The sequence below is a fragment of the Drosophila albomicans genome, chromosome 3 (genome assembly GCF_009650485.2).
Source record: "Drosophila albomicans strain 15112-1751.03 chromosome 3, ASM965048v2, whole genome shotgun sequence".
Lineage (NCBI taxonomy): Eukaryota > Metazoa > Arthropoda > Insecta > Diptera > Drosophilidae > Drosophila > Drosophila albomicans.
In genome coordinates, this window is record NC_047629.2 from 29,688,357 (window position 1) to 29,706,301 (window position 17,945).

At 35.7% G+C, this 17,945-nt stretch overlaps 4 protein-coding genes and 2 pseudogenes across 4 annotated transcripts; 3 read left to right on the forward strand and 3 right to left on the reverse strand.

Moving 5' to 3' along the window:
- The first annotated feature begins 4,478 nt into the window (after positions 1–4,478).
- Positions 4,479–5,703, forward strand: LOC117567996 (procathepsin L-like; annotated as a pseudogene).
- A 1,540-nt stretch (positions 5,704–7,243) lies between these two features.
- LOC117567985 (procathepsin L-like) lies at positions 7,244–8,333 on the forward strand. The gene has a single exon (XM_034248304.2). It carries the CDS (start codon positions 7,272–7,274, stop codon positions 8,268–8,270), a length of 999 nt encoding a protein of 332 aa, XP_034104195.1. The 5' UTR covers positions 7,244–7,271; the 3' UTR covers positions 8,271–8,333.
- A 1,490-nt stretch (positions 8,334–9,823) lies between these two features.
- On the forward strand, positions 9,824–10,889 carry LOC117568008 (procathepsin L-like; annotated as a pseudogene).
- Positions 10,890–11,552: 663 nt separating this feature from the next.
- LOC117566502 (procathepsin L-like) lies at positions 11,553–12,621 on the reverse strand. Its single transcript, XM_034246043.2, has one exon. The coding sequence runs from the start codon at positions 12,604–12,606 to the stop codon at positions 11,596–11,598; it is 1,011 nt and encodes a 336-aa protein (XP_034101934.1). The 5' UTR covers positions 12,607–12,621; the 3' UTR covers positions 11,553–11,595.
- Positions 12,622–13,967: 1,346 nt separating this feature from the next.
- LOC117568002 (cathepsin L-like) lies at positions 13,968–14,813 on the reverse strand. The gene has a single exon (XM_034248325.2). The coding sequence runs from the start codon at positions 14,733–14,735 to the stop codon at positions 13,968–13,970; it is 768 nt and encodes a 255-aa protein (XP_034104216.1). The 5' UTR covers positions 14,736–14,813.
- Positions 14,814–15,402: 589 nt separating this feature from the next.
- On the reverse strand, positions 15,403–16,483 carry LOC117567981 (procathepsin L-like). Its single transcript, XM_034248300.2, has one exon. The coding sequence runs from the start codon at positions 16,466–16,468 to the stop codon at positions 15,461–15,463; it is 1,008 nt and encodes a 335-aa protein (XP_034104191.1). The 5' UTR covers positions 16,469–16,483; the 3' UTR covers positions 15,403–15,460.
- Positions 16,484–17,945: the final 1,462 nt, after the last annotated feature.

A 17,945-nucleotide genomic window follows, 5' to 3' on the forward strand; every position in this document is an offset into this window, starting at 1 on the left:
TAAAGTACGTCGAAATCGAAGTATGCGTAACAATAAAATTATATGTACTAAATCTGTTTAAACTTTAAACACATAGATCTAATCAAATATAGAAGATGAAGAAACTTTTTTCAAATATCGACCATTTCAGCAAACGTACAAAATAGAATTATTTTTTTTATATTTACTAAGAAATAGCTTTGAAATTTTGTGTTTAATTTGCCTTGGAATAATTTATTAATCACTAACCTATTTGATGCTATAAAAAACTATCCTCCTTTGTCAATGGATGCATCACTATTAAATCGATTATAAACTCTAAAGAAGATAATCGACGACATTGAGTTACAATGGAGTCGAACAGTTAGCTGCCAAATCCAACAATCGAAAATCATAGAATTCAGAGATAATTTTAATATAATCCTTACCAAAAAAATATTTAATATACCTTTTTATCAATGTTATACACACATCGTTATAAATAAAATACTTGCCTCCTGACTGATTAAATGACTTACTCCTTCGCTGAACTATTAACGCCGAGCGTAGCAATAAGTGTTAACTGACTATTACTTTTAAAAAGTATTTTTTCAAAATTTCTTTTCTGATTTTTCTAAATAAAAATATAAATCGTTTAAATATATAAATCGGATTTAAAAAAAAGGAACAATATGAGTATGTATTCCCGAACGGCACTCGAACTCGCACACCACAATTACTATAGTAATTTATATACAATAATTAAAAAAAAAATATATATATATATATATGTATGAGTCCCGACTGGGACTCGAATCGGGCTTGCACGATACCAGCACAGACATCGCAGTCTTTTCGCAGCCATTATTTAACTCTAGACTTCTAAGACACGACCGATTGTTGTCGTGTTCATTTTCGTTTCAAAACTATACTTTCAGGCACACACTAATATAGGCGAGCATGTAGATACATGGACGCATACATACAAACGAAAGCATGGCAGGCGTTTTCTCCCATACAAAAGTTTTTCTTTAATAACTTCCACAATTTTCATCTGATGAATTTTCAGGAATCACAATTACTATAGTTGTTATAGTTGTTAGTGTTAGTGTATATCCTAGCTCTAGCTCTAAAATTACGCTTGTTATTCGATTTTGCGGGGGCGCGAGTGGGCGTGAGAAAAATTTGAAACAAACTCTATCTGCGTGCAAACTATAGCTTTATCTCTTATAGTCTCTGAGATCTAGGTGTTCATACGGACAGACGGACATGGCTAGATCGATCAAGAATATATATACTATATGTGGTCGAAGATGCCTCCTTTTACCTGTTACATACATTTCCTGCCGGCACAAAGTTATAACAGCGGGTATAAAAACCATAACAGTGAAATGAAACGTGTGACAAGATCAAGACAAAAATTGACGAATGTACTATATATTCAATAAGTTAAATTTTCAAAAAGGAAGCAAGCTCAATGAAAGCTCACAAATATAAGTTGAAAAGCGAGCAATTAATAAAATATAAGTAGTATGTATGTAGGTCTGGTTGTCTATTATTTGAACAGCGTTAGTTAGATCATCATTTAGTGGACTGCTCAAAAGTATGCAATCATGCATGCAGGATGACATCAGCTGATGCTATGTGTTACGTAAACAAAAAATCAGAGACGTTGAGTTTAAAAATCTTCAATTAGTGTTAATTCAATTTTTAGTAATGGCTTTTCACATATGCTTTTTCGCTGATTTCTAATGACAGTTTGGTACACAAATAGTGGTGTAGATACTGAAAGCTCTTATCCGTAAGAAGGAAGAATCGACTATTGCCATTACAAAAGGAACAATATTGGAGCACAAATCTCGGGAATTGTGCAAATTCAAGTGGAAATGAAGACGCATTGGCATCGGCCGTTACTAATCAGGGTCCTGTGTCGGTGTGTATCAACGATTCTCTGATCGAACATTACAGAAGTGGCGTTTTCAATGAACTATCGTGCTCTCAATCTATGAACCATTGTGTGGCTGTCATTGGCTATGGTACAGATTATTGGCTGGTGAGAAACTCTTAGGGTGAGAATTTCGGTGAAAATGGATACATTCGAAAGGCTTGTAATCGCAACAATCAATTGCTATTGCCAGTTTAGCAACTTATCCTTTAATTTAATGGATATACTGTGCTCTTATCACGAACATCGTTTTATTGTATTTGTTTATTACTAAATAAACGAATATATATTGAATCTAGAGCGTTATCTTTATAGTAATATTGTATTGAAATATTCCGCGCTCAGTTTCTAAAAAAGAAATCATTTATAAAATTTAATTTATTTTGATATTAACTCAATACTTTAAGAAAATATCAGACACCGCACATAACAATTGAGCTAAAAAAATCAAATACCAATCATTTGGTTTTTGTTGGATATTCTGAAAATTTTTTATTTTTCTATATATAAATATTTTAAATTATTAATTTATGAGTCAGTCCGAGGAATAGAAAAAATTCGACCTCTCATGCAAAACTAATAAAAATCGCAAGTACTTGCTCGAGAAGCTCTTCTTAATCATAAATAAGTAACAATAGCATATGTTGTTGACATGATTCAGAATGTTATATTGGTCTTATTTCACTGACCTATTTGAAGAATTAAATTAGAAACAACTTCGTAATCAATAATTTTTGGTTTTTTATGTTTATTGATACGAGGGCTGCTATTTAAGTTTCTGGCCTAGGTCACTTCTAGCCATATTATGATCAATTGGCTATTTCCCAAAGAAAGTTTGGACTTTTATCGATAAAAGCTACATACAACTTTTTCATGTGCGACCACGTTTGATATCGATAAACGATTAATCAAAAACTTACCTCGGCAGAAAAATCGAATTAACTCATGAACACTTTCGAGCAATAATTTTTCACAACTTTCGACTTGGATTATTACGACAAGAGTGCACCGATGAACCTAAATCTTTGTAAGGCGATGATGTGCCATCCTATAGCCCTGTGAAAAACTGATTTAATGGATTCTATCGTGGCCGATGCTCGCTGGAAGACGAAGGTTGTGAAGGTCGTCCAAAAAACAGACGTTGTGCCAGAAAACATTGATGCCGTGCGTGAATTGATAATGCTAGATCGTCATGTGACATATCGTGAGATAGAGGCATCCTTTGACATTTCTTCCACCAGAATACATTCGATATTGCATAAACACCTGGTCGTAAAAAAGGATTGTTCTCGTTGGATCCCGCACAATTTGACAATTGCTCAAAAAAAAGGCTTGTGTGAATTGGTTCAAAGAAATTTTTGAAAAAATACATTCCCTGTGCTTCAAAAGACATTTATAAGATCGTAACAGGTGACGATTCATGGATATATGGTTATGAGTCCAAAACAAAACAGCAATCGACCGTGTGGGTCTTTGAAGACGAGCCAAATCCAACGAACCTTGTTCGTGGAGGAAGCACTATTCAGCAAATGGTCGCCTGTTTCTTCGGTAAAACTCGTCATGTGGCGACAGTTTCGCTTGAGCAATGTAGGACGGTCAATTCTGAGTGGTACACCATAATTTGTAAGCCTGAAGTCCTTGTAGAAATTCGAAAAACGAACAAGAAAAGATGGATCATTCCGCACCATGACAACGCGAACTCTCACACACCAGCTCAAACCCGCGCCTTTTTTTGTGGTCAAAACGTGGAATTCATGGGTTATCCGCCGTACAGCCCTGACTTGGCACCCAATGACTTCTTTTTATACCCGCACATCATCGAAAAAAGGCGTGGTCATCGATTTTCGATGTCAGAAGATGCTGTTAAAGCGTTCAAAAACCATGTTTTGGAGGTGCCTCAAGCAGAGTGGAAAAAGTGCTTCGACAATTGATTTGAGGCCATTCAAATTTATATAAATCTTGCTGGAGAATACTGTGACAAACAATAAATCCATTTTTTTTTTATAAATATTCGCATTTTCATTATTAGGCCAGAAATATAAATAGCAACCCTCGTATATGAGCCTCTGTTATAAATATTTTTATTATAACGAACTGTTAGGAAAGAGTTACCCGAAAGCAATCTACAGTCTATCCCTTTCAACAAATAATAATTATGCAATACTATTTACATTATACAAGTATTTTATACTAATTTATGGTCAAAGAAAATAAGTGTCATAAAATAAAAACATGAACTCCATCTGCTAAATTCAAATCAATTTCCCCAAACAACTTAGGTCTGAAACTCTTAAAATAAGACTTTCTTTAGCAATCAATGCATATCCACTTTATCGACATTAACAGGCTTAAAGGTATCTTCTCTCATCTTTTGTACGGTAATTTTCAGAAAAGACCGAGGTATTTTTAATTCCAACTCAACATTTTTTCCTATCTAGTATGTGCAATAGCTCTTTTAATCCCCTTCCACTTGAAATGGTTATAAAGATGTAATTTCGCCTATCTATATGGATGGATCGTAAATAATATTTGGACACATGAAAGAAGTATAAAAGGCGAACCATGCTCAATCCAATTCAGTTTCCCATAGTTCCTCAGTGGGTATTAAGCTAAATCACAATGAAAGCAGTCATTCTAATTCTGGTCCTCGTGGCTGTTGTCCATGCAACTAGTCTGAAAGACATTCTAAAGGCTGAGTTTAACGCCTTCAAATTGAAACACCACAAAACCTACAAGGATGCTAGTGAGGAGTTGAAGCGCCTGCAGAACTTCGTAGAAAATAAGAAACTGATCGATAGTCACAACAAGCGATATGCTGCTGGGAAAGTATCCTACGAGATGGGCATCAATCAATTCTCAGACTTGAACTCCAAGGAATTCCAGGAGACAGTGCTGTCAAGCATCAATGCCAATGACTTAACAATTGGTATCACTCAAATATACACTCCATCACCAAGTGTTCAAATACCCGGAAGCATAGATTGGCGGGAGAAGGGAGCAGTTACAAGAGTTAAGGATCAAGGCGGATGTGGATCTTGCTGGGCTTTTTCTGCCATTGGCACACTAGAGGGCCAAAACTTTATCAAGAACCGACAGCTTATCTCGCTATCCGAACAGAATCTAATCGATTGCTCCAAGGAGAATGGCGGATGTGATGGCGGCTGGCCAGAAACTGCATTAAACTTTATCAAGGACAATGGTGGTGTTGACACTGAGGACTCATATCCCTATGAAGAGAGGGATGGCGAATGTCGTTTCAATGCAGAGAACATTGGCGCTAAGGTCACTGGCACTGTCGGTGTGGCCAGTGGAGATGAGTCTGCGCTGGCAGCAGCCGTTGCAGAGAAGGGTCCCATTTCAGTGGCCCGTTGATGCTTCACAATTTCAGAACTATCAAGGAGGTGTCTTCGATGAACCTTCGTGTCAGGACGATGTAAACCATGGCGTTGTCGTCGTTGGCTATGGTCGTGATGACATTGGCGGCGACTATTGGCTGGTGAAGAACTCTTGGTCAGAGTCCTGGGGTGAAAATGGATACATTCGCATAGCGCGCAATAAGAATAATCAATGCAAGATTGCGGACCATGGTGTCTATCCGTTGGTCTAAGGAACGTTGTGCTTAATCATCTATAAATCAACTATAATTTATTCTTTTACAAAATTTAAGTAATTTCAATAAATATCTTGAATTGGTTAACAAAATTTCAACTGTTTTATATTTACGAAGTCGAACTGTTATCTCCCAAAACACTAAAGTTAAACTAAAGTGTAAATATTCATTATGTATGTATATGCACGTGTATATGATAATATAAATTTCCACTCAGACGTGAAGACATACTATACAGCTGACATGGAACAACTGCGTCTGCAGATTTTTAAGGACAACAAGAAACTGTACATAAATTTAATAATTTGACTCCCAAGGAATTTAAAAAGCTCCAAGGCTTTAAAATCAGTTACTCAAAAGTAGGCATTGACTAATAGGCCCATCTCCGTATGTATCGATGACTCCCTCCTCCAATATTATTAAGGTGACGACTTCAATGAACCATCGTGCTACCAAAAAATTTTATTATATTCACTTATTTGTAAATAAATTACCCTTTCTCAAATTTATAGCGCTCTTTTCATTGTAATATTGTAATTAAATATTCTGAACTCTGTTATACTCTCAAAGCAATAAAATAAATGAAACTAATTTTTAATAAATAAATTGAAGCATAATTCTTGCAGTATTATTTATAACTAAAAATTCTAACGGATAGGTTATAGTTATATAAAAGTTGTAATGATCATTATTAATTATTATTTAATTACATTAGTTGAACGATAATTTTTTTGAGCGCCTGTCAACTCTGGTTTCTCTTCCCAGTAATTATAGTTTCAGTCAGTCTAGCATTTATAAGAATTTTAAATACTAATCATAAAGCTACAGTCGAGTATGCTTGACTATATGTTAAGATATCCGCTACCCATTTAAAAAACATTATTATTCTTAAAATATACATGTATAACACAAAAATACTACTAATCACAAAGACTATAGTTAATATTATATATACCAAAATTCGACTCTAGCTTTTGAATAACGATAGGTATTCAAGTTTAGTCAATTTGCGGGGGCGGAAGTGGTCTTGGTGAAAATTTGAAACAATCTTGATCTGCGTGTAAGCATAACAAGTGATATAAAAAAGAATAGTTCTCTCTCTCTCTCTCTCTCTCTTATAGTCTCTGAAATGCAGTGTTTCATATGGACAGACAGACAGACAAACAGACGGACAGACTGCTATATCGTCTCGGCTGTTGACACTGATCAAGAATATATACTTTATAGGTTCAGAATAAATTTCCATATATAATTCAATACTTTTAAGTTGATTTCTTCTATTTTTTGCCACATACAGTCAATTAATTGCGCATTATTTTTTAATAAATTTCGCGATTTTATTTGTTTACAAACTAAGTATATGTAATGTTATCTTAGACGATTACGACTGACCTATTTCAAACTATAAGTACAAATAGCTACGTAATCAAATAAAATATAGCTTTTTATGATTATTCAAGTGTAATGTTCTGTCGACTATCTTTTAAAACAAAAAAAAATATTATTTAATCCCTCCACATTACGGTGTATGTACGAGAAATATGTGTTATAAAACCCCTCCCCTGTCTTTTTATTATTTAAGAGAGTCAGACTTAATCTATCTGCAAAAGCGCTTGAAATAGTTATAAATATGTAATTTCGCCTATCTATAAAAAAGATTGTAAATTATAGGACTCATTAAAGACGTATAAAAGGCAAACGGTGCTCAACTCAATTCAGTTTCGCACAGTTCTTCACTGAGTTTTAATCTAAATCACAATGAAAGCAGTCATTCTAATTCTGGTTCTAGTGACAGTTGTTCATGCAACTAGTCTAAAAGACATTCTTAAGGATGAGTTTAACGCCTTCAAATTGAAGCAGCACAAAATCTACAAGGATTCTACTGAGGAGTTGAAGCGCCTTCAGATATTCGTGGAAAACAAGAAACTGATTGACAGGCACAACAAACGATATGAGGCAGGAAAGGAGTCTTACAAGATGGGTGTGAATAAATTCACAGATTTGACTCAAGAGGAATTCAAAACTCTTGTGCTCACAAACCTCAATCCTGCAGACGCCCAGGAAGGCATCGACTATATTTACAATCCTTCTGCCAAGACTAGTCTCCCGAGTAGCGTTGATTGGCGTCTTTCAGGCGCTGTTAATCCAGTTAAAAATCAAGGCTCCTGTGGTTCCTGTTGGGCTTTCTCTGCCGTCGGTTCACTAGAAAGTCATAACTTTATAAACTTAAACCAGAGAGTATCCCTGTCCGAGCAAAATTTGGTGGACTGCACAAGAGGTTATCCCTATTACAACCAAGGCTGTGGAGGTGGCTGGCCTATTGAAGCATTGAATTATGTAAGGGACAATGGTGGTATAAATACTGAAAGCTCTTACCCATATGAAGGAGAAGACAAATCTTGCCGTTACAATAAGAACAACATTGGATCAAAAATCTCTGCTGTTATACAAATTGCTAGCGGAGATGAGGCCGCATTGGCATCCGCAGTCGCCAAGAAGGGACCCATCTCGGTGTGCGTCGACGCCTCCTTGTTCCAATACTACCAAAGTGGCGTCTTCAATGAACCGTCGTGCTCTCAATCTACAAATCATTGTATTGTTGTTGATGGCTACGGCACCGATTCAGTTGGAGGAGATTATTGGCTGGCGAGGAACTCTTGGGGCGAGAATTGGGGAGAAATCGGATACATTCGCATGGCTCGCAATCGTAGCAATCAATGTGCTATTGCCAGTTATGCAATTTATCCTTTAATTTAATAAATATCTTTGTATTTATATAATTTATATTATTTTATTACAAATAAATAATTGTTAATCCCATTTACAATCTTTAACGTTATTAGAAATATTTGCATAGGAGTGAAATAATTAAATATTAAAGAAATTTTATAGTTATACCCAATAGTCATGCACCGGATGGTATAGAAAAAAACTGTTAAGAACAGACACACGCATGTTATGCAATTTGACAATCGCAATTATAAATTCACTCATTCAGTTAAATTAGATCATTAAATTTTGCTGCCACCAATATGCGTGTTGGAATTATTCCAATTTTGGTATATAATACCTAATACTAATGTACTTAAAGCAGAATTTAATCTCTTTAAAGCGCATTAGAAAAGCTGCGATGGCAAATACTATGAACAGCTGGTTCTGCAGATCTTTAAGGACAATCTAATCTAAGCTAATCGACAGGCACAACAAGCACTATGTAGCAGAAGAGAAGACTTTGACTCCCGATGAATCAATCACTCACAAGAAGGTATTGACTGTATGTACAATTATTCTACCAAGGATAACCTTCCTGCTAACCAAGTTAAAATCAAGAACAATGTGGATCCTTTTGAGCTCAATAGAAAGCCAGTACTTTATAAACAAAGGGCGGAGAGTATTCCTGTCTGAGCCTCCTTAAACCTCCAAAATTTTCATTAATTTTTTGAAACGGTCAATTATTTTAATTTGTTAATTTCATTAGTTTAAATTTTTCATTATTTATTTATCAATCATTCCTATGAGTTTTCTGATTAATTTGCCTTCAGTTGGCACAAATTGTGATTCAATATTTTTTAATTGCGCATTTAACAAATTTTCCTAGAAATAATATTCAATAACGTATTCATAGAAATTTCTATTGAAATGATTTAAAATGGTTGTTAGGTCGGTTAACACTGACTTATTTAATGCTATAAACAAGCAAGAACTACTTTTAATTAAGTAGTAGTAGACTATAAGATTTTATATATGTTATTATATGATACAATTCGCTTAGTCCTCAAAATTAGGATTTTAAAATTTATTAATATGTATGCATATTTATTTCAACGAATTTCCATTGGTAAGATCAATCGAATACAATATAATATTCAAAGCCTATTCATAAAAATGGAATTTTATATATAGTCAGGTCGACCATTGAAATCAACTGATGAATTCTATGATTAAAAATCGTCAATTATTATCATGACACCTTATTGACCTTATCGGAATAGCAAAACCATTTGTGAAAACTGATATTTTAATGACAACTTGGATCTCAAATCTTGATCAGTGCAATAACTCAGCAATTCCATTTATCGTATTATATCAGTTCACTATCATAAAAATAAAAATCGAATAAGGTATAGGAAAGACGCAATATATTACTGTGCACGACTTTATTTATTTCAAGGGTGCTAAAATAAATTATAACTAATGATTCATCACATTTTGGTTTCGTTATTTTCGCTATTCTTTGTTCTTTCTTCGAGATTGCGGTAGCAATCTTGTTATATAATGCCTAACACACCAACGAACTGGCATCAGTTTAATTGTGTAACTTCAACATGAAGGCAGCAATTTGCATTTTGCTCTTCGTCTTCGTGGGATACATTCAGGCAAGGATAACTTACGATGACGTTCTTGACGCGGAATTTGAACTCTTTAAAGTGGAGCATGAGAAAAGCTACGATAACGAATACGAAGAACAACTGCGTCTGCAGATCTTTAAAGACAACAAGAAACTGATCGATAGACACAACAAGCGCTATGCAGCTGGAGAGAAGACTTATACGATGGGTGTAAATAAATTCACAGATTTGACTCAAGAGGAATTCAAAATGCTTTTGCTCCCAAGCCCTAATTCAAGTCATTCTCTTGAAAGTATCGACTATATTTACAATCCTTCTGCCAAGGATAGCCTACCAAGTAGCATTGATTGGCGTAGATCAGGCGCCGTTAACCCAATTAAAAATCAAATTCCCTGTGGCGGATGTTGGGCTTTCTCTGCCGTAGGCTCTCTGGAAAGCCAACACTTCATACACAAAGGAAAAACTGTGTTCTTATCCGAACAAAATCTGATTGACTGCGGTGAAAGTTCCCGTCCGATTGAAGCACTGGATTATGTTAAGGATAATGGTGGTATAGATACTGAAAGATCGTATCCATATCAATGTATGAAACACAGTTGCCATTACGAAAAAAAAAAAAATTGGAGCAGAAGTTTCGGCTGTTGTACAAATTCAAAGTGGAAATGAAGACGCATTAGCATCCGCCGTTGCTAATAAGGGTCCCATATCAGTGTGTATCAACGTCGATTCCAACTTCCAATATTATAGAAGTGGCGTCTTCAATGACCCGTCGTGCTCTCAAACTATAAACCATTGTGTAGTTATCATTGGCTACGGCACCGATTCAGTTGGAGGAGATTATTGGTTGGTGAGGAATTCTTGGGGCGAGGATTGGGGAGAAAACGGATACATTCGAATGGCTCGCAATCGCAATAATCAATGCGCTATTGCCAGTTATGCAGTATATCCTTTAGTTAAATGAATATCTTTATATTGTGCTCTCGCCAGTTGTGAAATAAATCCTTTTGAATTTTTCTTTTATATTCGTTTATTTGTAAATAAATAAAATAAATATCAAAATACCGCTCTCTCTTTATTTCAATATTTTATTGTAACATTGCGCACCCAGTTGTTGAAATGATACATTTTTATTTTATACTCATATAAATTTTTTTATTTTTATATAATCAAGCACTTTAAGTACATCTAAAGGATTAATAAATAATAAATAATTCTTTTTTGCACTTCGCGTTATATGATCTCTTTGTTTAAATGATGACGTAGATGACTTACCTGTCGCAATCATAAATCTTGTTTTTTATAGCACCAAATAGGTCAGTGATTAATAAATTATTACAAGGCCTATTAAACACAAAATTTCAAAGCTATGTCTTAAAACACATATATTACAAAATTATATTTTATCAATTTCGATATATATATTTGCTTACTTCCCAAATGGATTTGTGTATTTCCATGTCTGAAGTAAAAAAGCCTAGCCAGTACTCTACTAGAATGTGCTGATGCTGATATTATAATATTTATTAGAACTATAAAAATGAAGGTTTGAATGCTTTAGCTTTATTATTACCTTTTATATGCATATGCGTAATACAATCAAAATATTTAAGGAAGGAATTTGACGTTAGTTTTATGTTTAATCTAGAGAGTATAAAACATTTCAAAAACACATAAATATTAGTTACTTTTGTCTTAATTACTGATTTGCAAAGAAAATAATACGAAAGTGCCTTTTACACTAACGGATAAACTGGATATAGTGCTATACCGCATTGATTGTTGCGATTGCGAGCCATGCGAATGTATCCGTCTTCACCCCAATTCTCACCCCAAGAGTTCCTCACGAGCCAATAATCTCCTTCAACTGGATCGGTGCCGTAGCCAATAGCAACTACACAATGGTTTACAGTTTGAGAACACGACGGGTCATTGAAGACGCCACTTCTATAATATTGGAAGTTGGAATCGACGTTGATACACACTGATATGGGACCCTTATTAGCAACGGCGGATGCTAATGCGTCTTCATTTCCACTTTGAATTTGCACAATTCCCGAAATTTGTGCTCCAATGTTGTACCTTTTGTAATGGCAATAGTCGTTTCTTCCTTCATACGGATAAGAGCTTTCAGTATCTATACCACCATTGTCCTTAACATATTTCAATGCTTCAATCGGCCAACCGCCGGAACAGCCGTAGTTGTTATAGGGATAACCTCTTGTGCAGTCCACCAAATTTTGCTCGGACAGGGATACTCTTCGTTTTTTGTGTATAAAGTAATGGCTCTCCAGTGAGCCTACAGCAGAGAAAGCCCAACAAGAACCACAACGGCCTTGATATTTAACTGGATTAACAGCGCCCGAACTACGCCAATCAATGCTACTTGGAAGGCTATCCTTGGCAGAAGGATTATAAGTATAGTCGAAGCCTTCTTGTGAATGATTCGTATTAAGACTTGTGAGCATAAGCCTTTTGAATTCCTCTTGAGTCAAATCTGTGAATTTATTTACACCCATCTTATAGGTCGTCTCTCCTGATACATAACGCTTGTTGTGTCTATCGATCAGTTTCTTGTTGTCTTTAAAGATCTGCAAACGCAGTTGTTCTTCGTATTCGTTATCGTAGCTTTTCTCATGCTCCACTTTGAAGAGTTCAAATTCCGCTTCAAGAACGTCATCGTAATTGATCCTTGCCTGAATGTATCCCACGAGGGCGAAAAGCAAAATGCAAATTGCTGCCTTCATGTTGAAGTTACACACTTAAACTGATGCCAGTTCGTTGGAGTGCCAGGCTATTATATATCAAAATTGCAACCGCAATCTTGAAGAAAGGACAAAGAGTTGCGGAAATAACTAAGCCAAGATGTGATGAAACTTTAGTTATAATTTATTTGAGCAATGTTTAAATTTATACATGTAAATGAGTAATATGCTATGTCCCTCCTATACCTTTTTTCTCTGACCACACGCAATATTATTTTTATACCCGCTACCCATAGGGTAGAAGGGTATTATAACTTTGTGCCGGCAGGAAATGTATGTAACAGGTAGAAGGAGGCATCTCCGACCCTATAAAGTATATATATTCTTGATCAGCGTCAACAGCCGAGACGATATAGCCATGTCCGTCTGTCCGTCTGTGTGTCTGTCCGTCTGTCCGTCTGTCCATATGAAACACTGGATCTCAGAGACTATAAGAGATAGAGCTATAATTTTTTTTCGACAGCATTTGTTATGTTTGCACGCAGATCAAGTTTGTTTCAAATTTTTGCCACGCCCACTTCCGCCCCCGCAAATCAAAAAAATCGAATAACAAGCGTAATTTTAAAGCTAGAGAGAATTTTGGTATATACAATAATAACTATAGTATTTATGATTTCTGAAAATTTAGTTGCGATCAGATAAAAATTGTCAAAGTTATTAAAGAAATACTTTTGTATGGCAAAAACGCCTACTTACTAGGGGTCTTAGTTGCTTTGGCTGACAATCTGGTATATTGTGCCGTCTATGGTATATTTTGAATACGGTACTATGTCGATATACCAAATATACCATTCGGTATATTTTTAGTATTTTTTGCAGTATATTTGGTATATTTTGAGAAAATACCGCAAAATATATTTCTTTTATTCAAAATGGGAAGCGGGTATCTCACAGTCGAGTACACTCGACTGTAGCTTTCTTACTTGTTAATTTCTAAAAATATGTTATGATATAGGTTTATATGATGGCGATAAAAATCAGATTTCACAGATGATTTTGCTATTCCGTAAGTTCAAAAAGGTTCAATAATTGCCGATTTTCAAGCAAGCATTCATTCATTGGATACACAAATATTTGATACACAAGCAAACCCAAAGGAACAAGGAGGCATGTCCGCTGTTATAAAGTATATATACCTGATTAGTGTCAACACCATATCCATATCCAACTGTCTAACAATTGGATCTCAGATTATTAGAGATAGGGCTGAAATAGAGCTTAAGATTTCATAGTAGTAAAACAGATTAAATTTTCTAACCAATTCAAGATATTTATTGAAATAATTAAAATTTTGTAAAAGAATAAATAATATTCGATTTAAAGATAATTAAGAAAAACGTCCCTTAGACCAACGGATAGACGCCATGGTCCGAAATCTTCCATTGATTATTCTTATTGCGCGCTATGCGAATGTATCCATTTTCACCCCAGGACTCTGACCAGGAGTTCTTTACCAGCCAGTAGTCGCCGCCAATGTCATCACGACCATAGCCAACGACGACAACGCCATGGTTTACATCGTCCTGGCACGAAGGTTCATCGAAGACACCTCCTTGATAGTTCTGAAATTGTGAAGCATCAACGGCCACTGAAATGGGACCCTTCTCTGCAATGGCTGCTGCCAGCGCAGACTCATCCCCACTGGCCACACCGACAGTGCCAGTGACCTTTGCGCCAATGTTCTCTGCATTGAAACGACATTCGCCATCCCTCTCTTCATAGGGATATGAGTCCTCAGTGTCAACACCACCATTGTCCTTGATAAAGTTTAATGCAGTTTCTGGCCAGCCGCCATCACATCCGCCATTCTCCTTGGAGCAATCGATTAGATTCTGTTCGGATAGCGAGATAAGCTGTCGGTTCTTGATAAAGTTTTGGCCCTCTAGTGTGCCAATGGCAGAAAAAGCCCAGCAAGATCCACATCCGCCTTGATCCTTAACTCTTGTAACTGCTCCCTTCTCACGCCAATCTATGCTTCCGGGTATTTGAACACTTGGTGATGGAGTGTATATTTGAGTGATACCAATTGTCAAGTCATTGGCATTGATGCTTGACAGCACTGTCTCCTGGAATTCCTTGGAGTTCAAGTCAGAGAATTGATTGATGCCCATCTCGTAGGATACTTCCCCAGCAGCATATCGCTTGTTGTGACTATCGATCAGTTTCTTATTTTCTACGAAGTTCTGCAGGTGCTTCAACTCCTCACTAGCATCCTTGTAGGTTTTGTGGTGCTTCAATTTGAATGCGTTAAACTCAGCCTTTAGAATGTTATTTTTAAATAAATCTTTTCTGCACTTCGCGTTATATGATCTTTTGTTTAAATGATGACATAGATGACTTACGTGTCGCAATCATAAATCTTGTTTTTTATAGCACCAAATAGGTCAGTGATTAATAAATTATTACAAGGCAAATTAAACACAAAATTTCAAAGCTATGTCTTAAAGCACATATAGTAAAAAATTATATTTTATTGATTTCGACAAACTTGATATATGATTACTTCACTGATCATAATTATATATTTGTTTACTTCCCAAATGGATTTGTGTATTTCCATGTCTGAAGTAAAAAAGTCTAGCCAGTACTCTACTAGAATGTGCTGATGCTGATATTATAATATTTATTAGAACTATAAAAATGAAGGTTTGAATGCTTTTGCTTTATTATTACCATTTATATGCATAAGCGTAATACAATTCAAAATATTTAAGGAAGAAATTTGACGTTAGTTATATGTTTAATATACAGAGTATAAAACAATTCAAAACACATAAATATTAGTTACATTCGTCTTAATTACTGATTTGCAAAGAAAATAATACGAAAGTGCCTTTTACACTAACGGATAAACTGGATATAGTGCTATACCGCATTGATTGTTGCGATTGCGAGCCATGCGAATGTATCCTTTTTCTCCCCAATTCTCACCCCAAGAGTTCCTCACCAGCCAATAATCTCCTTCATCTGGATCGGTGCCGTAGCCAATGACAACTACACCATGGTTCAGTTGTTGAGTGCACAACGGTTCATTGAAGACGCCACCCTCATAAAGATGAAAAAGGGAAGCGTCGACGCCTACTGAGATGGGTCCCTTATTGGCAACGGCGGATGCCAATGCTTCTTCATTTCCACTTTCAACTTTTACAACAGCCGAAACTTCTGCTCCAATGTTGTTCCTTTTGAAATGGCAATAGTCGTTTCTCCCTTCATACGGATAAGAGCTTTCAGTATCAATTCCACCGTTATCCTTAACATAATTCAATGCGCTAATTGGCAATCCCCCTGAGCAGCCGTTGTTGTTGTAGGGATAGCCTCTTGAGCAGTCAACCAAATTTTGCTCGGACAGGGATACACTCTTTCCTTTCTGTATAAAGTAATGGCTTTCCAGTGAGCCTATAGCAGAGAAAGCCCAACAAGAGCCACAACGGCCTTGATCTTTAATTGGGTTTACAGCGCCCGAAGTACGCCAATCAATGCTTCTTGGGAGGCTATCCTTGGCAGAAGGATTATAAATATAGTCGAAGCCTTCTTGTGAATGATTTGTATTAAGACTTGTGAGCATAAGCCTTTTGAATTCCTTGGAAGTCAAATCAGTGAATTTATTTACACCCATCTTGTAAGTCTTCTCTCCTGCTGCATAACGCTTGTTGTGTCTGTCGATTAGATTCTTATTGTCCTTAAAGATCTGCAGACGCAGTTGTTCTTCGTATTCGTTATCGTAGCTTTTCTTGTGCTCCACTTTGAAGAGTTCAAATTCCGCGTCAAGTACGTCATCGTAAGTGATCCTTGCCTGAATGTATCCCACGAGGACGAAGAGCAAAATGCAAATTGCTGCCTTCATGTTGAAGTTACACAATTAAACTGATGCCAGTTCGTTGGAGTACCAGGCGTTTTATACCAAGATTGCTACCGCAATCTCAAAGAAAGAACAAAGAATTGAGAAAATAACGAAACCAAGATGTGATGAATCAATAGTTATAATTTATTTGGGCATTGTGCTTTCGATACCTTATTAGATTTTTTTTAGACTTTCTCAGACCACACGTAATATTATTTTCTATTTCTTGAAATATGTTAGGTTTATAGGGTAGAAGGGTATTATAGAAGGAGGCATCTCCGACCCTATAAAATATATATATTCTTGATCAGCGTCAACAGCCGAGACGATCTAGACATGTCTGTCTGTCCGTGTGAAACACTGGATCTCAGAGACTATACTATAGTAAGAGATAGAGTTTAAATATTTTTTTCGTCAGCATTTGTTATGTTTGCACGCAGATCAAGTTTGTTTCAAATTTTTGCCACGCCCACTTCTGCAAATTTTGGGGTATATTATAACTGGATAAGGCATTTATTCATAAATGCAAAGCAACGCAACGGGGTTTTAAGGAGCATTACATAAATGTTTTGAATTGCCCAGCCTACTTTCCTGGCCTTAACCCAATATAAAACAGATGGAGTATCTGAGCCAGTCGAATTTATGCCGACAACAGTAAATTTGAGACCGTCGATTGTTTCAAACGTAAGATTTTGATGCAATGGTCTTTTCCTGGCCAAATAATTAAAAAAAAATTAATTAATTCAATGTCTAAAAGAATTTTTGAACTAAAAAAAGATCAAAATGCTGTTATTAACTAATAATCTTTAATAATTAATCAAAAAATAAATAAAATATTCACTGTGCACAGAAATATTGAAATGTGTCGTATAGTTTTGATACACGTGCAGCCTAGCTAAAATTGAGGCGTGTGTGCTTTTTTTACCGTTACTTGAAAACGGGAGATCCAAACAGAGTCAACAATATCTCATTTTGTGCATTACTCTTTGTGCTATCATTCCTCATACTTTGTTTTGATCTGTTTCGTTTTCTCATTCTCCCGCAAGCGCCGAAACAAAAAATTTAGAGGTGTCATATAATTTTGGGCAGGAGTGTACTTACTGGAGGTTTTAGGTACGTTGGCTAAGAATCTTGTATATTGTGTCGTCTATGGTATATTTTCAATGTTGTACTATATCGATATACCAAATATACAATTTGGTATATTTTAAGTATTTTGGTATATTTTGAGAAAAATACCACAATACTTTGTTTTTATTCAAAATGGGTAGCGGGTATCTCACAGTCGAGCACACTCGACTGTTACTTTCTTACTTGTTTTGCTATTCCGTAAGTTCACGATTTTCAAGTATTCATGAGTTGATGTCAATGGTCGTCCTGACAGTATATAAAATACAATGTTTTATGAATTTACTTTGAAAATTATATTGTATTAGATTTTTCTTACTTTCAATATTTCTTATCAAGGGAAATTCGTTTA